Source organism: Diadema setosum, chromosome 14 (assembly GCF_964275005.1).
Source record: "Diadema setosum chromosome 14, eeDiaSeto1, whole genome shotgun sequence".
NCBI classification, from domain to species: domain Eukaryota; kingdom Metazoa; phylum Echinodermata; class Echinoidea; order Diadematoida; family Diadematidae; genus Diadema; species Diadema setosum.
Window position 1 is genome coordinate 28790202 of NC_092698.1, and position 26822 is coordinate 28817023.

Genomic DNA, 26822 nt, shown 5'->3' on the forward strand with positions numbered 1-26822 from the left:
GTGGGGAAAATAGGATAAAGGATTAGATGAGACAACTTTGTAATAGAACTTTGTAATAGTTTCAGCCCGACTAGTTCATCTTTCTAATGACCCGGGAATACGAATACACTGATCCATCACAGGAAGCATCACGTCTGATTGCTCACTGCTAAGGTTCAATAACACCAGCTGGTACCAATAAGACAAAACTCTGTGATGATATCAAATATTTCAGTATTGCTGAGTGATAACAGTGTTTTACAAATGCTCAGTGATAAATACCAATACCCCCATGACTGTACATTCAATGTAATGGACACACACACTACATACATGTTACCTGTGTAGACAGGACTGTTGAGCTTCTGTTATCATGATATAATTTGCATGGAGGTCTGCTATCATGGCATAATTTACATGGAGGAAATTTTCATGCATTTCCTGCTCTGTGGTACATGTACCAGCATAAAAATGAAAACACATGAATATTTTGTTCTTTGTTTTGACCTGCATTACATCTGTGTACTTTTACCAGTAAAGTGTTGCCAGTAGGTGAAATTCAAATCATGCACTGTTTGCCTGACAAGGTTAGCTAAAGAATATGCATCTCAAGAAATCCTCCACTTTTACAATAACAAGCAGACAGGGAGCCTTCAGAGCTGCAATAAATCAACAGTCGGGATGTGACTTTGACCTTGAAAAGTTTCTCATATTCAGGCAGTAAAAATCTGCATGTCATCCGTGGATCAAACTTAGCGAGAACCTGTTTGCTACCTCCAGAGGAATAAGGGGGGGGGGGGGGGGGGACTAAATCCTAAACTTTGTGCTAAATGGACATACAAAATAAATCGAGTAAATCTGCTCAATCTCCAAGTTTTCTGTTTCAACACATTTGTGCTCTCAAACAATGTGAACCAACACATGTAGTTAAAAGACCTATAAAATATGGGACCACAGTTAAGTACAAAAAGTGTAACCATACATGCCCCCTTCCATCATTCCAATAAGTACTGTACAGTCATGTAATTTCAAATGGTGGTTGCTATGATTATAACCATTGGCTATAGACCTGAAAATTGACATGACGAAACATCACAGTGAATCTGTAAATTATACAATTAGATTAGATTAAACAAGATAAGATAAAATTAGTTTTGTTTATATAAGATGAAATCCAATTTGACCAGATTAGTCCCTTGGATCACCTTTGCAGGTCTAATATAAACAAATTACAGAAATTTGTTGAAGCTTAATTAGCTTATAATGTCAATCATACTTTCAGATTTTCACTTAAGTTTGAAATTTAACTATGCAGCATATGATATCAGATGAACTTGCTCCCACGAATATACTGGTACTGACATAAAAGACAAAGCCTAGCAGGTCTTCTATTAAAATTATGAGAAATAAGCATTGTGACATAACAGCATAAAAATGATATTTACAATGCAAGAAATAATGGCTCATCTTGGCAATGGGACAAGAGCACTTTTATGGAGCATCAAAGACTTATGTTCCAAAGTAACTCTTGAATCTGAGCCACAAAAAAAAAAAACAACAAAAAAAAAAAATTCTTAGATTTCAAAACTGTAAAGGCTATGTTTTCTGATGACACAATTCACAATATAAAATGTCTTGTGTTTATGCTTTTACACTACACACACGTACACTAGATGAATTTGCTCAATGCACCACACTCATCGAGATGAATGATAATGGAGTACAGATAAAAATCACTGTTAATCATGGAGAGATGAATTCACCCCCTCTTGGGAGAATAAGGTGGTACACCCTATATTTGCTGGGCTATGACCAGCTACTGTATAAGCTGTTATTTTCGCGAGGGCTTCACTTTTGCGAATTTTGTGAATCACTGTTGGACCGTAAATTTAATAAAATACGAAAAGGTTGCCATGCACTCGGGGCGACAGTGCACTTACAATAGCCCCAGTGTCAGTTCGCGAAAACAACATCTCGCAAAAATGTCTGTGACATTCTCATTCATGAAAATATCTTTACGCGAAAATAACAGCTTATACAGTAATTCATATGTAATGACCATTATCATCTGTTTTCTCGCACTCAAATACACTTAAACATAGACAAATCATACCTGTTGACTAAGAATTCCCTCTTGGAGAAATAACATTAATTTCAACCAAGTATACAGAGTTAGGTTCAATTCCCAGGTATACAGTGCCGATTGTCTAACCCTGTTTCTTCTTCTTCTTCATATGAAGGAACTCATGGCAATATCCTGCACATTAGTTTCCACAAGAGAGCTGATATGCAAATTGAATTAAAAATACCCTACAAATCAAATTGTACAGCAGGTAATTTGTTGGTATATACTTTCACTCCTTGGGATCCATGACCTTTGGGATGACATTTACCTTTAATAAGCTTATAGTGTTTCATGTTTTATGAGAAACCAGTCAACCCAAATTTTACACCCTTATGATTCTGACAGATATTCATATCAGATGAGAAAACGAGAGACATGCAAACATACAAAATAAAGAAAAGATTTACAGAATGAATGAATGACCCCCAATTCTACGTACTGGTTTCTTGACTGTAGCTGACAAGTTGTTAATAATACTTTGACACTCATACTGACTGAAGGTTGTCAAGCAATTTTGAGACATGAAATAGTAAAGAGCAATTAGCACATTTCACTAAATACATATGAGCTGTATACAAGCTGACAATTGCCTCCTCAACCAACATTGGCCAGCTTTTATAGCTACTTACAACTTGTGGAAATAATAAATATTACTCAAACCAAAATGTCTTTGTAATCATAGCAATGTCATATAACAAGAGTGATGTATCAAATCATCACATTAAGTCTTTGTGTGCCCGGGTGTAAACCCCTGTGTGCCACATTATTCTGAGAATGTAATGCACAAGCGCTTTTGGACAGCACATAACTTATTATGGCAGCGTTGATGCTAGAAATGCCGGCAACAAAGTTGCAGACAGATTGCAAGCTCTACTTTGATGTAAATTTTATGACAAGCTATAGCCCTGACACTTTCCATGGACGGTGGCATATTGCAATTTCTTAATCGGTTTGAGCGCAGTTTTGCGTTTGAACAAAATTTGTAAACTTGGCTAGCCATCGACTGAGTCAGGAGTGTGAACATGGCACACAAAGAATTAAGTGGCACATAGTTCATTTTCATTACATCTTTTAAGTGTCACACAAGTTGACATGACCCTTCTAAAATCTGTTTAATATGGATGTGTCTTGTCTTATAAATGCAATTATTAAGCAAATTTTCACATACTCTATATTACTCTGGTCAAAGTTTGTGAAACACAAGGGGGGGGGGGTATTACCATATTTGCATGTAATTTTGCACAAGAATCAAATCACTGCTCTCAAAATACCACTGAGGATATAAGATTGGCACAATTGGAAATGTCCTGTCACATAAACCTATATGCCACTCGGTCACCGCCTTTTACCTGAAAGAAAGCTTCACGTTTTAATATGTCAGTTTGCCGACAAAATGGCAAATACATTTATTTGCATATCTGAAATCCAATAAAAGGAGATAATGGATATATAGATGAAGACCAACATTTCTATTCAATATACTCACATGTCAAGATCTTGATTTGTAAACAAGCATACATGCCTTAAAATATTTGAATACTCATATTACCTCAGAGATGATGTAAGAGCAGCCAAGGGGAACATGTGGAAAGGGGGATACAATGAGGAGATTAAAAAGAAAAATGACGCATTTCACAAAAATGAACAGTTGTGAAGAAGCATGGTTAAGCAAAGTTGCAACAATGCACCGACTCGCAGAAAAGCTTTCCAAAGAAAGTGTGAACACATGTAAAATAGAAGGTTCTGAAACACGAAATAACATTTGATTGATGTATCTGACATGTGTATGCATACTCTATTGATTTTCCCTTTCCTAACAACCAGTATCTTGAGCCTATAATTGCCCTGCAACACATGGAAACTCAACTTTGATAGACACATTTATCCAGAGTACATTTATTCTGCATGTTTAAGACAGGATACCAATATATCCTGGATATAATCATAGTTATTTCATTGCCCTTTCACATTTCTATTGTGTGCAAAGTCAGATAGATCTCATATCAAATTTTCTTAAAGTGTTTACGTGGATTCCATATTTTGGTCTTAACTCTGACAAAACATTGATTACTACTTGAGTTATTGCATACAGAGTCAATGCATATTTCACCTCACACTTTACCCTTACTTTCATCCTGGACATTTGTTAAATTTTTCCCCAAAACATCCCCTTAGTCTTGGAGCTTTTTGCCCTTCTGCCCACTTTCAAAATGATCTTCTCAGGGTTGGATGTTTTCATGGTCATCAAAAGCTAAAAGTTCTCGTCAGACAATTCAAAAAATAAACTTCAACTCCACACTTGGTGACAGTGCATGGATTCCTAAATGGCGAATACATTAGAAAAACTGTATGGCAACCACAAACTGAACTCGGAATATGTATGGTTGATCCAAAGTAATTATTACCACAACACAACAATCTCTGAATCACATGTATAGTCTATCTCCCCTGCCCCCTCTTACAACAACAACCAATAAAGCAAATTTAAACAAACAATATAGAATTTAAAAAAATGACATGACATTCTGTCTCTCGGTCAGAAGGCACACTTCCACACATAAAGCACTGCTACAGATTATCTGAGACAGGGCTCTTTGCTTATCTCAGAATAATCTATTACATTTGAGTGTCTCTATTCAGGTGCCAATATCAGGACACATCATTGCCACATAAACTCTAATTGGTACATTTCTACATGGAATTTGGTATTCTTAAAAGCACTCTTCTTTTTTTTTTCCCCAGGGGAAATTGCATGAAATATGAAATATTGCATGTAAACTAAGCAAAGTGAACTTTCACTAACCTGTGCTTCGGGGATCTGCTTCGCGATGGGGTGCGTTGTCTACGATGGTAGTCACGGCGACGAGAGTCACTACTACTGCTCCTGCTGCGACTTCGACTTCGACTTCTGCTGCTGCTGCTCGAAACACTTCTTGATCTGGATCGTTCAGACCGAGAATCTTCGTCACTACTTCTACTTGGGCTGCGGCTCTCACCCCTCTTCAGGCTCCCGTTTCTGGCACTGGCCCTGCCGGTGCTCTTCACATTGCTAGGAATAGGAGACTTACTTGGAGCGTTTGCAGAAGACCTGCTCTTGCCACCTGGAGAAGCGCCGGTATACTTGTTGGCCGATTCGTGGGATAGACTGTGCTTTCCGGGTGGTGTTCTGGCATTTGCAGGAGAGCTGGCATCTTTTCTAGGAGAGTTCACAGCATTCCTTGGAGATTTGGTGGTATTTATTGGAGGCGGTACACTGTGCTGGGAAGCAACTACCATGGCATCTTGACTGTCAGTTGGCCCTTTGCTTGGTAGCTGCTCCTTTTCCGGCCTGTTGGAATCATTCAGCTTGCTCTGATCAGCCCTCCCTCCTTCTGCTGCAGCTGATTCCCTGGACTGACCATTTTCTGTGGCTGCACCATTAGGTGCTCTGGCAGTGTCATCATTTTCTTCCTCCTCTTCTGAACTGCTGCTTCCAGAGCTGCTGCTGTTGTCATCCTCCGAGCTGGATGATGATGATGAAGAGGAGGATGATGGAGACTTGATCACCTTGGATTCCATCTTGTCATCTTGCTTTGTATTTGCACTCTGAGCACGCTTGGAGGAGTCACCATCTGCAGTTTCTTCCTTCTTCCTGTCACTCTCTGCTGCACTGCCATTTGAGACAAACTCCAGGATTTTTTCATTGTGGCTGGTCAACATGTGCAGTCTCTCGTTGAGTGAGCCCTCATCGCTTTCTCTCTCCTTGCCCTCATCACCTGCCTCATCATCATCGGAGTGCTTGGTGCTCTGCTCCTCTTCAGGGAGCATCTTTCGTCCTTGAGCCTCCCTCTCATTTTGGTCTGCCTCCACAAACGGACTGCCATCCTCATCCTCAGATGGAGGGTTCCACTTGAAGGTCTCCTTGACGACAGGCTTGGATGTCTTCTTAGTTTCTGGCTTCTGCCGCTCTGCCTGAGCTCTCCTGTCATCCTCTGATTCTGACTCAGATGAGGATTGTGAACTGGAAGCTCTTCCCTTCCTCCTGCTCTCAGACGAAGAGGATGATGAAGAATCTCTCGATGAGTGACGGCGATGTGACCGTGTCTCCATCTCGTCCCGGCGGCCCTGCTTCTGGTAGTCAGCTTCCTTGCTCTTGTGCAGGGGACTCAACGAGTGCTTTCTTGTCAAGATGGGGTTGGTGGATGAGGTACTCGATTGCCGGGGTCTGGAGGAAGAGTACTCAGACCTGCTGTTTTGTGGGACCGTCTCCCCTTGCATACTATCTCTTTCATACCTATCCAAACAAGCAGGAAAAAATAAGAAATTGATTACCAACAATACTGAAAGGAGGTGGAAAATCTTATTTCTGGCAGAGGGGTTGTAACTTATACAAACATATAATGTATAATTCAAATCTATATAACACTACATTTGTTAACAGAGTTACCTTTTTATCTAAACTAGCAACTTCACAAAAACACTTGTCCTGCCTATACAGGGCAATGAAACAGGGGTCACAATCGCAGTCCTGAATTGCAAACAACTTCACTGCATTAGACAGAAACAAGGGCTTTCATATAGTATATCGAGACGGAACTTAGGATATGATACCTTGAATTCTTTGATGAGACAGAAGTTTGTGGTGGAGGCGATGGTGACTTCTTGTGAAATTGAGCCGGAGGAGATGGCTTCTTGACAAGCTTGGCACGCCCTGACAGCTCGATTGCCTTCCTTGCTTGGCTGCAGGGAGCAAAAGTACAACAAAGAAAAAATCCAGCTACCTTGTTTTACTTCTGAAAAAACAGAAACCTCAGTAAGATTCAATAGGTCTGTCCATTATGCTTGCAAAAATGCAAGGTCACATTGTACTCTATGACAAAGTTACATTCAGATGCACATAAAAATATAGGCACACATTCAAAACACTTTCTCGACTACTTAGAGATCACAAACAATGTATAAGAGTATTGCAAGAAAAGGTGTGGAACTGTATCATATTAATCCATCTTGCTATTGTGTGCTAGTGCACCTGGCTTATGGCAAGGGTGCATACCATTACATATTGTTATGCCTATTTCAGTTGACAATACACAATAAGAAGTTACTTTTTTTTTGGGGGGGGGGATTAGTGGGTGCAAAAACAAACAAACAAACAAAAAATAAATGATTAAACATTTGATACACATTTAGAGCAAACAAATTCAGAATTTGTGATGTGAAGACCTATTCAAACCATAAGAAATTGTCATGGAATGGGATATCACAAGCCAGGGGCCATTCATAAACAACGGCAACAAGAAGAAGGTCATCAACAGCAAGCAATTCTAGAACTCACCTCATGATATCAAGACTGGTGAAAGAGGGCCTGACCTTGAGTGGCTTTTGACCCGGCTTCCAGTGGGTTGGAGGAGGGCTGTCATCTGAGGAGTCCTCATCCTTTGATTTGCTACCAGACGAGGGGGAGAGGAGATGCGGAATGCTTTCATAGTCTGCCATCCACACTTAATTATAATAGACACTTGAATTTGCAAAGTAGTAAACAGTATGTAACATTCACAATCTCAACAAATACTATTCCGGCAAAGTATGTGAAGAATTTCCCTATTACAAAATATCATTATTGATATTGTAATCTAAAAGACAAAACCTAATAAAAATGAACTCAATGATGTTACAAAAACACACAAACTGTGACATCATTTCTCCTATCCATACACACAAACATCAATCGCTGTGAACATAGAACCAATTGTTTTGTGACCTACAGTGCCCCCATCTATTTGGCATGCCATATGTTTGTTTTATCACAATTGGCACACATACAGTCAGTGCCATGCCTTTAGATCTTGGCAGATGTATCATACGCATGACTAAATCCCTCAGGTTTTCCTCCCGCAGCCCAGTTTTACTCATTTGCCTGTTGGGAAATATCTCATACTGCAGTCAAGTAATGTCACGTATCATGAGTCTCAAAGTATATCTGCCATTGGAGGAGTGGTGCCATAGTAATGGCTAAAAAAGGCTCAATGGTGAAATACAGGGTTCATGTGAACCTCACTGTGGCATCACGACATACCTTGCTTTCTGGAAGTCATCCCGGATGGTTGCACTGGTGATGACCCTACTCGATGAACTTTGCCTCTCAGAACGAGAGTTCCTGTCAAATCTTGACGGTGGAGATCTCTCACGACTCCTCCAGCCACTCCTCTTCCTCCTGAGCTTGTCACGCAAGTCCAGAGATCGTGAGCGGGAACGTGACCTTGAGTGGGACCGGGAACTTGATCGGGATCGAGATCGGGAACGGGATCGCGACTGGGACCGGGACCGGGATCGGGAATACGAGTGTGAATGAGAGCGAGATCGCCGCTGGAACTTTGAGCGCGAATGAGAGTGGGAGGGCGAGTGAGAACGAGAACGGGAATGGGAGCGGAAGCGGGAATGGGAATGGGAGCGGGAACGGGAGCGGGAATCATCATCACTTTCCTCGCTGTATCGTGAGCTGCGTCTTCTGGAAGGCTTCTTATGATGTTCATCTCTCCTACTTCTGTGTTTGCTATGTGACCTGCATAAAGACGAAGAATATAGAAACTGTCTCTTACAACCTACAATATAACCGTCCTGAGGGAAAAATACCCTTGATCTCTAAAATATATTCAATCATAGCATTATCACAAGAATGCAATGATACCTCATACATTAATTCACAACACAAAACAATCAATCATGCCTCATACTAGATATTTCTCATCACACAAATCTACCTTTTTATTGTCTGTGACAGACAACGATAAAAAGAACTGAATCAATGATTAACATTAATAATCTAGTTACATATTGATAAGTACTATATCATATTTCACTGGTATTTTTGCTTTCCTGGTGTCACTGATACATTTGCAACATCATTGTGCCATATACAAGTCCCACTGTAGATGATTTCAGCTGATGTTAATCCATGTTACGACATTCAATGATCAAAGATATTGTCAGGTATCTCATTGAGCCATCAAACAGTAGCAATAGTCTTCATCATTCAACAAGTCACACGTTCCCACCAAAAGTTGAATTACTGGACTGTTGGGGACTGCGAATTTAACAACACACGGAAAAATGTCACCACGATAGCCTTGGCGTCAATTTGCGAAAACAACATCTCATCAAAATGTCCGTGACCTCCTTATTTGCGAAAATAACAGCTTATAAAGTATGCATGACATACGACTCTTGGCTAAAATCAAAACAAGCGACACACAAGTTATACACAACGAACTTGCCATTACTTTTGCTATGCTTAACCCTTGGTGTGCTCTGGAATGTCAATTGGCACAGAAAACCCCATAGAATCAAAGCCCCTGGAACAGAAAGGGTTAATGGACATCATCAACTCCGCCCATCCACTATGGGTAGATCATCTCACCTCTGCTTCTTGTCTCTGGGTTTCTTCCTCCTGGACTCCCTGGAGTCCTGTGACACCACCTCCCCTTCCTCCATCTCGGACTCCTCCTCCTCCTCCTCGCTCTCCAGTCTCCCTCTCCTGTCTCTACCGTGCTTCCGGTTCTTGTCCCCCTCTCTGTCCCGACGTCCTCTTCTGCTGAGACAGGTTTTAAACAAAGATTCCTCGGCTTGTAAACCACCACATTCCATCGCCCCACTATATAGATATATTGCGCCTACTTCCTGAAAGAATCGTTAAAATCATTTTACACACCACGTTACTAGAAATCCATACCATATCCTGTACGACAATAACTAAACTCATGCTGAAATTTATGCACACTTCTTGCTCATCTACATCAAGGTACGTGCATTGGTTATATTTTCATGTTACTTCCTTCAACTTTAGCAGTCCCATCTCACGTTTCCTGCTGGTCAATGAAAAGTAACATTGATAGCAGCATTTTACAAACTGACTTGCCACATAATCCATCCCGACTCTAATTGTGCAGACTGCAGTGTCTCCTAACATTCCGCACTGTATGGAAGCTTTCAAGGAAATGTTGGTGAATCTGGTGCCTCACCTAGACTTGTCCTCCTTCAATGCCACACCCCTCTCCCAGCGAGCAGGGGAATCCCCCTGACCCTGCTCCCACTTGGAGCGCTGCTGGTCATCCAAGGCCTTGTTGCGGTTCCGGTTGCGGATCTCTGCACGCCAATGGGGCGGGGTGGGGCTGCGGGAAAAGTGGGAGCTATTGCCCATGCGATAACGCTGCAAAACAAAACGACGAACATCGCACAGAGCATGGTTTAGTAAAGTCTGAACTGCAACAAGGAAACCAGTGTGAGAATCATCGTAAGAATGGCTCTGAAGCAATCTAGAGTTTACACTTTGAAGCAGAAATTATCCATAGCCAAAAGAGAAATCATAGATGATCACTACTGCATGTTCTGGGTGCAGCTGTATCATCTAGTATACTGATATACATAAAATGTGTATGAACCATGGAACAGCAGAGAGAAACCCAGCCAGCCAATGAAATTGTGCAAGACATATAAGTAGACTCACCACTTGACCTCTCCCTTTAATCTTGCGACCAGAAATGGAAAGCGGTCTCTGACTCTGATACTGAGGAGGGTTATCCCTGGAGTATCATCAAAAATGAAAGGAGATAATGGTAAAGAAAAAAAAGATATCAGTACAGACATGTACTATTTATTTAATCTAAACCATGAACATGAAAACTAAGCTAATAATAAAATACGGGCACCTTTCTCAAGAGTTTGAGGCTTAAATCTGAAAGGTCAGGTCACTAAAAGAAGTTCAAGCTGATTACTATCAAGTATGTGCCACACACAAACATACACACCTATGATACATACTTAATTGCACTCTGTATTGACCTTAACAATATAACCCTGATCTTTAATCTTCCAACACACAAAAATAGCTTAACTCACCCATGAAATAAAGGGAGAAGACAAGTGAAATTGTTAGTTTTTTGTTCAGAAACACAAAAAAAAAGGTAACACTGAAATGACAAAGATGACATTTTGATGACCCTTGTTCACCACGCTACATAGCACTGTTACAACACACCTTGCAAAACTTATCTCTGAGCATTTTTTCTTTAACATGATTCAGTTCAATGAAAAAAAAAAAACTGTTTCATTTTGGTTATATTCACAGTGGACACTTCATCAATTTTATTGGGCATGGCAGTACTCAGTCTAGTACATGCTAGTATACATACGGTTTGTCTGGCATAAAATACATAAACAACACTGTATAGTGATGGCTAGAATATCTGATGTACAGAACTTGGACTCAGGTTGTGGCTTATGAGTCACCACTGCATCCACTCTACTTACTCCTTTTTGGGCAGAGCTCTCATGAGGAAGCGGTTTGCTGGAATCTCAGGAATCTCGTCGGGATTGATCTTCACGTGGGATATTTCACTCTTGATTTCCTTGGTTTCCCACACAACCTCCTCTTCTCTGGATGTTATGTGACAGAAACGCGAAAGAGGCGGAACAGGAGAGAGAGGGAGAAAAAACAAGGGATGATACTGACATTGCTCGAAATTTGAGAAATCTTAAACTCTCACAAACAAGGCTGGAACTCAAAAGAAGAAACCTGTTCAAATAAAAGGGAGTCATACTTTTCAATTTTATGTGAAATGTGAACTTGCAACACATCAACAAAAAGTTCACAGAGTTTGCATAGAATGCTTGTAAGCTGGAAACCAAATTGTAACATGGGTGAACCTGGAAACGGAATGTTATGTTATGACAGCCGCAAGAAATGCAGTCAAATCACTAAATGCTGTAATTAATCGCCTTTGGGCACTTAAAACTCAGCCATAGAACAATTACAAAATCTAACAGTTGCAGAGGTCCCTACGTTGACAGCAGCACATCACAAAGAAAACTACGAAAAGAATTGACCATTCAAACAATCAAAGTCTTGAATATAGCAAAAGAAACAAGTGCCACTTGGAGAAGGAAGAGAAAGAATCATACTTCTTCTTCTTGGCCTTTTTTCTCTTCTGTTTCTCCTTCTTCCGGCGCTTGGCCTCCCGCAGCTTGCGCCGGTACTTCTTCCGCTTCCTCCGCTCCTCCTCGCTGTCCGTCTCCGACGAGTCCGTGGTGGTGGAGGACGAACTGTCCGACTCGGTCGGCTCATCCGACGATTTTGAGTCAGAGCCCGAGGAGGGCGCCACCACCTTCTTCTTTTTGGGCTCTGTGTAGTTTGAAAGAAACAAACTGTACTACTTGAGACTGTCACTTGTGCATTGTTCTCGAATGATACTTTCTCACTTAAGACATAAATGAACCAACTGACATTACACTTGATTCACATGAAGAAATTGGCTGTTTGGCAAGTAAAGAGTTAGGGAAATTGCCTTTTACATGTGCTGGGTGTTTCGTCCATTTGTGGGAGCACCATGATAAAAATGCTGAGCCTATTGTACACATATTATACTACAAGGATGAAGGCCACATTTAAGCAGAGAGTTTTCAAACTTACTACATACAGCAGCACCACAGAGGCCTGTAACCTACACATTTACATTGGATAAGAATGAGAAAAACAAAAAATCTTTTGAACAGCAAAAGTCGACTCTCCATCATCGCTCTTGTAACATTATAATGTGGTAGAGTTTAATCAGAAGCACCAGTTCAAGGAAAAGGAGAGGGAAATGTTTCCTGCTCTAATAAGCACACACACACACACACACACACACACACACACACACACAAAGAACTAACAGAGCTCATGGGCTGCACTTATATTTGAATGATTCTCTTACACTAAAACTTATGTAGCAATGGGATGGTATGGTGGCACTAAAGCTATCTATACCTTTTGATTTCAGTTTCAGAATGAGTTCTCCGCAATTTGAGATCCGCACATCGGCCAGCGGTCTGTTCTTGCCGTCCGTTCTCTGGTTCTCAATCTGGCTGACCACATCACTGCCTTGAAGCACTTTGCCAAACACCACATGGACCCTGTGCGACAACAATAACCATACACATAATGATAAACTACATTTCCATAGCACATATTGTCACAGATGCTATCCCTATGTGCTTTGTAAGTAGAGAAAGGAGCAAGATAAATTAACATACGAGGATCAGAGAAAAACAGGTAAATGAATACAATTACAATTTTGGAAAAGACAGTAACAAATATTCAAATATCGACACAAACAACAAATGATAATATCTCTAATGAATACCAAAGTTAACATAGTATACAATAAACAAATACATATAAACATATACATTTACATATCGATAGTTACATACTTACCTATATAATACATAAAAATCTTTAACTCAAAACATCTGTTCTTTGTTAAAACCTAAACAAAAAGTTGTGAACCCCATTTTAAAGTTTAGAGGTTTAGTTCATTTTAGGTCAAAAAACTTTTATGAAATCATGAAGTTGGATACATTCTTTGAAAGATATCAGATGATGCTCTGTCATTTTTTCTATGCATACTTTACTAAACAAGCATACAGTAAAGTAGACAGGATTTGGGGTAAGACAGAGTGTACAAAGACTCTCAACAACCTTTTTGAAGAGTCCACAAATTAGCCTCAACATTCTAATATCTCTAATGAAGTAAAAAGATGCAATCATATCATCCTTTCACTGCTTTATAATGGCACACAAAAATTTTCTTGCAAAATCAAAATGAATGGAAATGGTTTCTACAAATATGAAAGCAACCATATTTGGCAAGCGCCAACATCTCTTCCAATTTGTGCTCATGCATTTGTTTGTCAACGAAAGTGAAAAGTGCGAAGCATGTTTTGCAAAAGGTATGTGTTAAGAAAAGGGGATGTCACTACAGGACTCCTCCTGCTCCTCCTCCTCATCATCACCAAGTAATCATCATCATCATCACTTCTGACACTCCCATCAAACCACATACCTATGTGTGAATGAAAGTGTCAGACAGAAGTGAGCTCATTACCATCATTACCACGACCATCATTCCAATCATTACCGTCATCATCATCGCCACCATAATTACCATCATCATTACCAGTGACAAAACAAAATCCACACATGACTATGACTATCAGGTATGTTACGACCAAAATCACTCTGAGAATGATCGCACAAAAAAAACAATCAACTAATGTTCAGGCGGTTTATTAACAGTGATATTGTGGGTACAGACTCGTAATCGGTTTTCACATCAGTACAATAATGATCAATAAAACAATTATAAATCGGTAGTGAAATCACTTACAGCCAAATTTGAAAGCAAGTAATCCTTTGACAGTGTCCAGATACGATGTTCGATGCACCGATGAATGATCCTTGACGCACCGATGAATGGTTCCTCCGACGTAACTCCAAAGGCACTGGTTGCAATAATCCACTTTATAAATCCAGGGTAAAGTCCACGATAAACAAGGTGTATGTCCACGGCGAAACGTGCAAAATCCAAACGTTATGACGACCACGTCCAGTTGATGCGTTGAATGATGATTCACTTTATAATGTCCAGCAAGGAATCCAGCCCGTCAACAGCTTTGCCGTAACAATGTCCATTGACACTAAAATATGGAATCTCTCTCCAATGTAGGCAAATTAATTCTCTGCAGGCAAAATGTCTCCCAGGCCTTATCTCCACAAACACAGTTTGTATAGCAGGTCAGCAGGTAACACAGGACTGACTATAACAAGTCGCTTCAGAGCCAGAAGTAACGTAACTCTCAGAGCAGAGGTGTTGGGTACTCTGCCTACCTCAGAATTTCTCCGGCTTATATACTATCCATTCACCCCTTTCTAGTACATTCTGTAATTTTCTCCAACCTGGGGCTACACACCTGAACATACTAGCAAGTCCAAATTCCAGGAATCCTGGATGACTCACTGCCTAATATGTGCATAACATCATTGCCAAAATTAACTACCAATCACATTGGGTTACAAGGGCAGTGCCTCACTCAGCCAGCACTTCCTAGAATTTTCTGGAATGGGTTAAATCATTCTAGATTGAGTGAGCTATAATGTATTTCCTGTCACATGCATACATGTACTGTAACTACATTGTATACCATGTAGAAAATTTTCCACTGATCTGGTCAGCCTGTATGTACTATATCTATATCATATAGAATGTTCTCCATTAATCTGGTCACCCCGTGTACATACACATTAAACAACCATGCATACGGCCTTGATACATGTACATAACTACTTGTGTGTACATTTGTGACACCATCCCCCATGGGAAAAAGAAAGCCTTGCCGTAGCAAGGGTTTCTTTTACCTTCACAATTTCTCATTGTTATTTACAACGAATGTGAGGTAAAATCCAAATCAAGGAACAACAATCACATACTATCACATGCCTTTTGAATAGCTGCATTAATTCCATGTTCTCTTTTCATGGATACCATTTACATTGATATTGCTTGTATTCTTGAAGCTTATACAATCATGTCAAACTGTGTTGCATACACTGTATGCGGTGAAAACTTTTCACCCTTGAATTCTACTGTGCTATCCACTATCTATGTCACACCAACTGACTTTCGGTCATAGCACTCTTTCAACATATTGACATGACACATTCTCTGTTCTTTGCATCTATCTGGTGTGCGGATCACATAGTTCACATCATTGAGTTTCTTTTTGACACAGTATGGGCCACTGAACTTGGCTTTCAGTGGTTCACCTTGTATGGGCAGCAGTACAAGAACTTTGTCACCTGGTTTGAAGGTTCGGGCTTTGGCATTTTTGTCTGCCTTTCTCTTCATTGAGTCTTGTGACACTTTCAAGTGTTCCCTAGCTACCTCACAAGCCTTTGAAAGCCTTTCACGAAACTTTGACACATAGTCAAGTAGGTGGACCTCATCATCCTCAGTCATGAATTTCTCTTTGATGAGCTTCAGTGGGCCCCTAACTTCATGACCGTACACCAACTCAAATGGGCTGAAACCCGTCGACTCATTTGGGGAGTCCCTCGTTGCGAACAGCAGGAAAGGGATGCCCTTATCCCAATCCTCGGGATACTCCTCACAAAATGCCCTAATCATTGTCTTTAGGGTCTGGTGGTAGCGCTCCAACGCACCTTGGGATTGGGGATGATAAGCAGATGACTTCAGCTGCTTCACACCCAGACGATACATCACCTCTTGAAATATGCCTGACATGAAATTTGACCCTTGGTCAGACTGCACTTCCTTGGGCAACCCATACCTAGTGAAAAACTGCACTAGAGCATCTACCACAGTCTTGGCAGTGATATTTCTCAATGGGATAGCTTCTGGAAACCGTGTAGACATATCCATGATTGTCAAGAGGTACTTATGACCCGACCTAGTCCTAGGCAAAGGTCCAACACAGTCGACTAGAACCCGACTGAATGGTTCTTCAAACGCAGGTATCGGAATCAATGGCGCCGGCTTCACTGAATGCTGTGGTTTACCAGCCACCTGACATGTGTGACAGGTCTTGCAAAACTCAGCCACATCCACATTCAACCCTGGCCAATAGAAATGCCTCATGATCCGATCCTTTGTCTTTCTGACGCCTAAATGGCCGCCAACTGGTAACTCGTGAGCAATCCTCAAGATCTCACCGCGGTAACAGGGAGGGACAACTTGACGGACCACCGTCCAATCCTCATCAGCTGGCCTATGGGGAGGTCTCCACTTCCTCATCAAAATGCCATCTTTGACATAATAGCACTCAGGGACCTTTTCAGCCTCAGCCTCAGAACACGCCGTCTGAGACAAGCCTTTCAACTCAGAGTCTGCCTGCTGTGCTTCAACCAAGGAAGACTTGCTAAACAGCCCATCACTGTTAGCCTCGGAGCCTAATACAGTAACCCCATCATTCAAATCCTTGAAAAAGGTTTCTGCCAACCAAACACCGGAATTCTCCTCCACATCAACAGAATCCGCATCATCTTGAACAGCTCTACGAGCCTGAGACCTAGTCACAACACAATCTGGGAAAATCCCAGGAAACTCCTCCTGCAACTGCTCAGTTTCAGCAACCACCACTGGTTTATCCGAAACAACTGGAGACACAACCACCTTGTCCCCAGCCAAGTCATTCCCCAACAGGAAGTCAATGCCTACCATGGGCAACTCAGGAACAACTCCAACAGTGACAGGACCAGAAACTAGGTCACACTTCAAATCCACTCTATACAGTGGGACTGACATATAACTGCCATCAACAGTCTGAATCAAGACTTTTGCATTCACTGCACTATCTGGTGGAAAAGTCATACCACCATCCACCATCAACGACTGAGAGGCCCCCGTATCCCGCAGGATGACTACTGGCTTACCTGCCTCACCAGAAGTACATGGGGTCACCTCACCATCAAACAAAAAGCTACGATAGCTCTCATCCACCTGCTTCAGCCTATCTTTGAATTTGGGAGATTGACTTTCAATGGCCTGTGTTTCACTGAACGGGACACTGTTTTCGGGTAGGACACTTTTTGACATGACAAATCCCATGTCCTTTTTTGTTTTGTTTTGCAACTTCCAACACTGTGACTTTACATGCCCTGTCTTGTTACAGTGAAAACATTTGATGACATTTGCACTTGTACTGGACCCTTTGTCAGATTGAGGCTTTGGTGCCGATGCAGTTTCAGAACTCGTGCCTTTTTCAGAACCAGCATTCTTTGGATTGCTCGACTGATTTTTGTCTCTCTTATTTCCAGAGAAATTCCTGAAAGGTGGTCTGTTGTCATTTCTGTGGGTCAGCTCATACTCATCAGCCATCAAGGCTGCTTTATGCAAACTTGTCACTTTGTGATCATCCAAATGCGACCTCACACTGAAAGCAACACTCTTTTTGAATTCTTCCAAAAGAACAACCTCACGTAGGTTATCAAAATCCTGATCCACTTTCAGGGATCTGTACCACCTATCAAACATCATTTCTTTTTCACGAGCAAACTCAACATGTGTCTGGCCTGGTTTGCGGTACGAATTTCTGAACTTATGTCTGTACGCCTCTGGCACCAACTCATAAGCATTCAACACTGCCTTCTTGACTGTAGCATAGTCACGTGATTGCTCTTCAGAGAGAGATGAGTACACATCGGCAGCTTTGCCGACAAACACACTTTGAAGGAGCAAGGGCCAAAATTCCTGTGGCCAGTTCAAACTGTTAGCCACCTTCTCAAATGACACAAAATATGCATCAACTCTGTTTTCTTCAAACTTTGGAACCAATCGAATGTTTTTGGCCAAATCGAATTCAGGGGGAGCCCTTTCACGATTTCCAACAGTCTGTGCATGAGCCAATTCTATCTCACGCAATTTCATTTGTTGCTCCATTTCAAATTTTCTCATTTCCATTTGTTCTTTCTCCCTCTCTCTTTCTAATCTCATCTTCTCTTTTTCCAGTTCTACTTCCCTTGCTCTTTCTCTCTCCTTCATTTCCAATTTAGCAAGCTCAAGCCGTGTTTGATCTGAAATTTGAGCTTGTTCTGGAGTGTCAATTTCTTCTTTGAGCTCCATGTGACCAGCTACCAAGTCAAGAATTTCTGCCTTTCTTACACCTTGTGGAACATCAACATTCAAATGCTGTGCAATAGCAGTCAAATCACATTTGCGTAACCTTTGCAAATCTTTGAGGGACAAATCTGTCCTCTGAACAAATGCCTGAACATCCATTGTACTGATTGACATTGTCACAATGTATTACACACAATGTACAATTGAACAATCAACTCACTGGTATTTTGTCTGTACCAATATTCTAGGTTCCGGAACGTTCCAAATTCTAAGTTTTGGCTTTAAATTCAATTCCCGGACAAGCCCCCAATTTTGTTACGACCAAAATCACTCTGAGAATGATCGCACAAAAAAAACAATCAACTAATGTTCAGGCGGTTTATTAACAGTGATATTGTGGGTACAGACTCGTAATCGGTTTTCACATCAGTACAATAATGATCAATAAAACAATTATAAATCGGTAGTGAAATCACTTACAGCCAAATTTGAAAGCAAGTAATCCTTTGACAGTGTCCAGATACGATGTTCGATGCACCGATGAATGATCCTTGACGCACCGATGAATGGTTCCTCCGACGTAACTCCAAAGGCACTGGTTGCAATAATCCACTTTATAAATCCAGGGTAAAGTCCACGATAAACAAGGTGTATGTCCACGGCGAAACGTGCAAAATCCAAACGTTATGACGACCACGTCCAGTTGATGCGTTGAATGATGATTCACTTTATAATGTCCAGCAAGGAATCCAGCCCGTCAACAGCTTTGCCGTAACAATGTCCATTGACACTAAAATATGGAATCTCTCTCCAATGTAGGCAAATTAATTCTCTGCAGGCAAAATGTCTCCCAGGCCTTATCTCCACAAACACAGTTTGTATAGCAGGTCAGCAGGTAACACAGGACTGACTATAACAAGTCGCTTCAGAGCCAGAAGTAACGTAACTCTCAGAGCAGAGGTGTTGGGTACTCTGCCTACCTCAGAATTTCTCCGGCTTATATACTATCCATTCACCCCTTTCTAGTACATTCTGTAATTTTCTCCAACCTGGGGCTACACACCTGAACATACTAGCAAGTCCAAATTCCAGGAATCCTGGATGACTCACTGCCTAATATGTGCATAACATCATTGCCAAAATTAACTACCAATCACATTGGGTTACAAGGGCAGTGCCTCACTCAGCCAGCACTTCCTAGAATTTTCTGGAATGGGTTAAATCATTCTAGATTGAGTGAGCTATAATGTATTTCCTGTCACATGCATACATGTACTGTAACTACATTGTATACCATGTAGAAAATTTTCCACTGATCTGGTCAGCCTGTATGTACTATATCTATATCATATAGAATGTTCTCCATTAATCTGGTCACCCCGTGTACATACACATTAAACAACCATGCATACGGCCTTGATACATGTACATAACTACTTGTGTGTACATTTGTGACAGGTAAAAGCAAGCTCATCATCATCATCTTTATAATCATTACCACCATTACCATCATTACCACTATCACTATCACCATCCCCACTGAATATAACCATCTAACCATGTACTCATGTATGACCAAATAATGTTAAACAAATGTGGGCAGCAATCATATTAAAGGGAGTGTACAGTACTGGTTGAGGCGGGGATTCATGTTTTTGAACATTCCTACATGTAAGTGAGATAATGAGAAACCTCTTATGAAATATGAAAGAGCATGTAATTTTAAGAAGGATTCAACATTTGATGAAAATTGGTTTTCAAACGGCCGAGACATCCAAAAAAGTGATAATAATAAAAGGCGACAGGCCACGCCTTTTAATAGGATCTCTTTGTTTCACTTTGTTTTTGGATATCTAAGCCATTCCAAAAGCGATTTTCATCAAAATAAACTTTTGATACCCCTTAGAATTGCATGCTCTTTGGCATCTCATAGAGTGGTTTCTGAATATCTCGCAAAATGTTAAATGTTATATCCTTACCTCGACCACAACTGTACACACCCTTTAAAGCCCAGATACTTTGCTGTTATCAAATGTCAAGCAATTTTTTAGACCCTGAACTGAACTGAGCATTTTCCCTAGAAAGAAGGTGTCAAGCATACTGCACAAGACCTAACAGCAATCATTTCCCACAGGCAGGTGACTCAGGTTAAATCCCACTCATTCTATAAGATTATAAACTTGTGCATGAATGCTAACTGGGTCTAAAAAGAGGGTTACATATATTTGTTTTCCCAATTTGACAAGGTTAGCAGCTTCATCGCCATGAGTTAACTTCATCATTTACAGACTGCACTGCTAAAACATCTTCATGTCATGATTTTAGCTCAAATTTGTTTGCCATCTTTCCAAGCATTAGTGTCATATAATGGGGACAATGGATTTTTTGCTTTGCTGCGATTAATTTGATTCATCATTTCTCTTCAGCTTTTCAATAAAAATTGATGGCTGCTCTGACAGCATAATTTGTCAATTTCCACATTTACTGTTATCATCAATTTCAAATCCCTTGATGCATAGTCAATGACTCTCACTGACCCAACACTATCTAAATCTCTTGACGTATAGTCAATGACTGTCACTGACTCAACACTATCTAAAATCTCTTGACGCATAGTCAATGACTGACAATGACCCAACACTATCTAAATCTCTTGACACATAGTCAATGACTGTCACTGACCCAACACTATCTAAATCTCTTGACACATAGTCAATGACTGACACTGACTCAACACTATCTAAATCTCTTGATGCATAGTCAATGACCGTCAATGACTCAACACTATCTAAATTAAAATGTCTTGATGCATAGTCAATGACTATGACTCTCACTGACCCAACACTATCTGAGATATGCAGTGGATTGGTGCGCCAGCTATAGTCTTATGTTTGAATACACACATACAATTTGGACTGTTGCGATGTGATGTGAAATCCAACCAACTTACCCATCCAAATGAGGTGCTGGCTTTGTGGTTCTGCAAAAACCAGAAGGAATCAGAAACAAGAAATTACAAGATAAACTGAAGTCACTTCACAATGACACTTCAAATAATGCCACACCTTATAATTCAAACATTAAATAAATTCTCACAGTGGAACAAAGGTGAAACTCTTCCTGGTTTCTTCACTTACCTTTAACTGAGAGAGAGAGAGGGATGCCCATTCAGAGATTAAATTGTACTGATAACAACAGACATTATTTAATGGATGATGGATACTGGCATTGTGTATAGAAACAAGCAAAACAATGGCCAGAGGCACATCTCTGCTCTGAAGAACAAATGATACCAAAACCATGTCACATCAATATTCTCTGAGTCAAATCTGTTCAATGAGACTTTTTTTGGTGATACTGGCATTCAGGGTGAACAGTCAAAAAGAATCTGTGTGGGAGAGCAACTCAGACAATCAATCAAATCTACTACAATGTAACAGGCTGGATATTGTTCGCCCCTAGTTTTAGGGTAAAGGAGAATCTATGATATCATGGGTTTGATGAATAGCAACTGAAGCAAACTGGAGATCAGACAAAATTAGGTAAATTATCTTATTTTGTGAGGTTATCTCTAACTATGCTTGTAAGGCATTCAGCATCACATATCAATGTAGGTGCTCTTCCAAATAAAACAGGAATGGAATTCATGAAATCAGTCATAATTCCTGTTAGAAAAACATTTACTGCAGTGTTTCAAACTTATTCAATTAAATTTCACTGGCAAAATATCTCGTTTCTGAACACAATGTCAATGAATGATGTCATAGTACAAATGATATAACAATGTCATATATGTTTGTGGTAAAATTCAGTCCTGTTCAGTCTTACATGTGTATTTCAATTTCATGAAATTTGTTGAAAATTGCTTTTGACAGAGGAATAAAGCAAAGTGCATTCATCATTTGCACAACAATGAAAACTGTATGCTGGCCATTAAAATCTGAGTGACCACTATCACAAAATCTGATTAACAACATGCCAAGAAGCTGAAATTGCAAATTTCCATCAATGTGAGAGTCATCACACAGAATTATGATAGAGTATATAAGCATAAATCTTGATGCACTTAAAAAATGTATAGATCTACAAGCAACACAACCATTTCACAAAGCAATATCAGTGTGAATTCTGTTTACTCAGATGATGATCTAAAATTCACTACACCCAAGGTTTACCTTTACGATGCTTGAAGTTGGTCTGAAAGAAGGGTGATCGAATATAAAAACCAAATGAGGGAAAAAAATTGAGTAGCTTGTAAGGGTTATGGAATATATTGATTAGGATAGGGTGCAGGATGAAAGGGGGATTGGGAGGAAATAACCGTTCTTTGCATGGTCTGTGCTACACCATACCCATAACATTCTGTATCTTTCTGGCAGTAATTGATAGTACTGTCAGCTTTTTGATCTGAAAATCTACTTCTTCATTACCAGCTTGGGGAGTTAGGATTTACCTGCCTAAAACGTATCAAAAGGAAATTTCAATATATTTCCATTCTTGTTATTTACGGATACAAACTACTTACATTGCACGCATGATTGTAGCATAAAACCTTGTGACTCAGTATAGTGGGTAATTCTCCTTTTTCTTTGCATAGATGTCATAACTCTAGATACAGAATATCTTTCCAATGTTCTAATTTACAGGCTACCCTGACAATTGAGAGGGAAAAAAAAGTTAATTTGCTTCTTTCTTTTTTTTAAATGTCAATGTTTTGGATTTTTGGATATCTTGGTGAACAGTCACAAAATGGAATAGAACTTGAGACTGTAAATACTGGAATGGCATTGTGTGGGGATAACAGCATCAACACATTTACACAAACAATTAGAGGCAGAGATACATCCATGCATACAGACAGACAGACAGACATACACGCACACACTCACTCCCATATATGCAAAATCTAAACCTTGTTGTTGTGGGGCAAAGCTCTAATTACACAATTATCATGTCACCAACCTTTTGTGATAGGCAAATTTTGATGAAGCAGTTCCCTAAAACTAATCTTTGACATTTAGATTAAAGAAAAAAATCCCATGCAACTAGTACTAACTTGACTCATGTATTTGCAAGAAAAAAACAAATAATAAAACCCTCACCAAGTTCAGTTCTGTTCCATAAAACTAGTCCAATGAAAAGGAAGAATTTGCATTTTCAAAGAGAAATTTCTCTTGTTTTCCTTCAAGGAATGATGTCATGATACTTGACAAGCCTTAACACATTATCGATTCAGATCATAGAAGACACCTTGCAACCCAAAACTATTTCTGTGCTATGCAAGGACCATTCAACTTCATCAAGTGTCTGGTGGTTCCCTGCATCTTAAAGTGACGTGATATTCTACGGAGGAAGACTTACATGAAGAACTGCGATCCGTTTGTGTCCTTGCCTCGGTTAGCCATGGACAACAGAAATGGCTGGTCATGCTTCATATCAAAATTTTCGTCTACAGATAGGAATGGTGGAAAAAAGGAGAGAAATTTCCTCTGTTGTTACATAAATGTACAAGTAGATCTGATGCTACGCTGAACAGAGACCTCCTTGAATGATGAAGACATATAGACCTTCAATTTCACATCATCTTTGCATGTATTCTATATTCACTGAACATGATGCCAAGACCACAGCTTCACACAATCGTCTGATTATGGAAAACTTACCTATTCTTTTTACACCATGCTATCATACATCAAGATTTCAATGTGACTAATGACACCAGTTTTTCTTTTTACATACCTGCAAATACACTATGCCTCAAAAGAATATTTGTTCTCTTTATGAAAGAATTTAACCACAAAGAAAGGCAATTTGATTTATTAATTTGAAAGCACACTTACCTACCCAGCATATCTGCCTTTCATACCATACTTCCTTGCTAAAAGCAGGAAGAATATACCACATGTAGTAAATTGAAACTTTGATCATGAATAGGAGCTATAGCTATTTAGCAATAAAGAAAGCTGGATGTGACATACTACAAAAATGTAATGACATCATTAAACAAAGCAGATGATACACTCTCGACTGAAGCAGCACTGATGTTATGAATACACATTATGTTTAGAATATTATGAATACACATCATCAACACATTATCAATACATTATTGGGATCAGAAATATACCTTCAATATCATCAATTGATATCATTGGCACTGTTGATATCATGATCTAACAGTGACTTACCTGATCCAGAAATCCAATCTTTCTTTATATTTCCAGCTTCAAATCATACTTCAAAAAAAAACAAAAAGTTGAAATAAAACTATAACAATACAATCTGACCAATCAGAGAGCTTGTTAGTACAGTCCCTACACATTCCAACTAATACTTCAACTGCTACAGTAGTTGTAAAGAGGTTTTAGCCAATACATAAGACCACATAAAATACACATTTGCTGTAAATGATCCATAGTTTCAGACATCCCTAATTAAAGATTACTGCAACTCACCACCGTTTCATCACTTCTATAAAGTGAATCTAGAGCTTCAAACATAAAGAAACAATAAGGATCGAGTGATTTTCACATGAAGTTAATGTGTCATAAAAGGAAATATAATAGGCACATCAAAATTCTGAGGCATGTAATACAAAACTTAGTGTGGCCTACTGGTCACCAAGGCAACCAATTTAGCCCCCCCCCCCCCACACACACACAAGTGAAACCTGAGTGTGCAACTAAGGATGGTTGATATCACACACAATCAGCTGTTCAGTCTTACACTCATCACAGGGCACCATGTATTTTAACCATTCTGCATCTAACACTGCCATGCCTTGCATTATAATGGGAATGCACAAATACCAGGAAATAAGCAACATATTCAAACTTATTAAAGCTGACTTATGCATGTGTTCATGTTAGGAATTTAACAATCTAACAATTTAAAACAAAACAGTTACTGCTACTCTTCTCCACCAACCCCCCCCCCTCAAAAAAAAAAAAAAAAATATCACAAATCAAAAATCACAAATCACAACACCACCAAATCCTTTGATTTCTATAGGCCCTAAAGGTAATAATGAAAGTCTCTTACCTGCAAAAGTGCCACCATAGATGGATTCACCACCAGTTCCAGTGCCTAAAGCAACACAGGAAGAAGAAGACAACACAGTCTTACAGACAAAAATAAATAAATAAATAAATAAAAAAAATAAACAAAGATGTGTAAGTGTGGATACATCAGTGTAAAAATACCAGTGCTTTGCTGGATGCCTGTCAGAAAATCTGCCATTTCATCAAACTCCAACAGTGTACTGTAAGAGTGTGGCCAGCTGTAGACACTGTATCAATAGACAATCTAGTCAAATTTACATTTAATAGTCTTTGCCAAAATAAATATGGATCTGTGCCTGTTTATTTATTAATACTGGGATTCAGGTGCAACAACAAGACTTTATCCTTTCATTTTTTTCTTTCTTTCTTTTTTTTGGGGGGGGGGGGTGGGGGATATGGGGCAATACATGGTCTGCTGCTGCTTTGAATAAGGTTGCCTGCAATGGCACCATTGTAAGATGATTGATCCATTCCACACTGCTTCTTCACCAGCTCTGAACACAGTGGAATAAGGTCTGAAATGCATAAATCTTACTTAGAATTGCAGACAGAAGATGAACCCCCTAAAATGCTTCAGATGTGATGGCTTCTATACACTGTATCACATTCATTCCTTAGTCATGGCAAGTGTATTTTCCCAGTATTGAATGAAGTGGTACTAATTTACATGTACACATGATGCATCACGCGTTACCACAGGGTACCACGTTGTGTAGCACCACCTCACGTCCACTCGAGGACAGCCGCAGAGAAATGCATGCACTGTGTGTGCATGTACATAGTCATTCCTATGCCACTGCATGTTATACTATTGATGCATAGTAGATGCTGTGCTAGCAATAGCGTTTGCTTCAGTGCAGTGCAGTGAAGTGCAGTGGCTGGCGCGTGCTAGCTCCAGCACCAAAATAATTTCCACTTTTTGGCAACCCAGGGTACAACCTTAAAAAAAAAATAATAATTCAACAAAATGGCTGATTTTTATTTGGTACCCCGGGATACCATTTATGTCATCACATATATCAAGAGAAGAATTGTTCAAGTGGAAATCACAAGCATGATGATTGATTTCTGGACACCCAACTGAACTCCATGCTAGATGAATAATTCACACGATTGATCTATTCTGATTTCCCCAATGTACAGAGTGCTTGGAGCCCTGAGATATTACATTCAACTGTTGTTCACACCTTCAGAATACTGCAAACATAATACTGGGAGATAATAGAT

At 39.9% G+C, this 26822-nt stretch overlaps 1 protein-coding gene across 1 annotated transcript in view; it reads right to left on the reverse strand.

Annotated features, from left to right (window-relative positions):
- The window catches only part of LOC140238266 (uncharacterized), a 54424-nt gene that overhangs the window by 1611 nt on the left and 25991 nt on the right, over nucleotides 1-26822 (reverse strand). The window contains exons 5-17 of the mRNA XM_072318202.1: nucleotides 25576-25620; nucleotides 23896-23983; nucleotides 21485-21514; nucleotides 12885-13030; nucleotides 12041-12260; nucleotides 11390-11515; nucleotides 10587-10662; nucleotides 10102-10289; nucleotides 9501-9674; nucleotides 8160-8645; nucleotides 7419-7529; nucleotides 6695-6823; nucleotides 4908-6377 (exon numbers count right to left, since the gene is read on the reverse strand). Of these exons, the coding sequence (XP_072174303.1) occupies nucleotides 4908-6377; nucleotides 6695-6823; nucleotides 7419-7529; nucleotides 8160-8645; nucleotides 9501-9674; nucleotides 10102-10289; nucleotides 10587-10662; nucleotides 11390-11515; nucleotides 12041-12260; nucleotides 12885-13030; nucleotides 21485-21514; nucleotides 23896-23983; nucleotides 25576-25620 (3289 nt within the window). The remainder of the gene's footprint in view (nucleotides 1-4907; nucleotides 6378-6694; nucleotides 6824-7418; nucleotides 7530-8159; nucleotides 8646-9500; nucleotides 9675-10101; nucleotides 10290-10586; nucleotides 10663-11389; nucleotides 11516-12040; nucleotides 12261-12884; nucleotides 13031-21484; nucleotides 21515-23895; nucleotides 23984-25575; nucleotides 25621-26822) is intronic.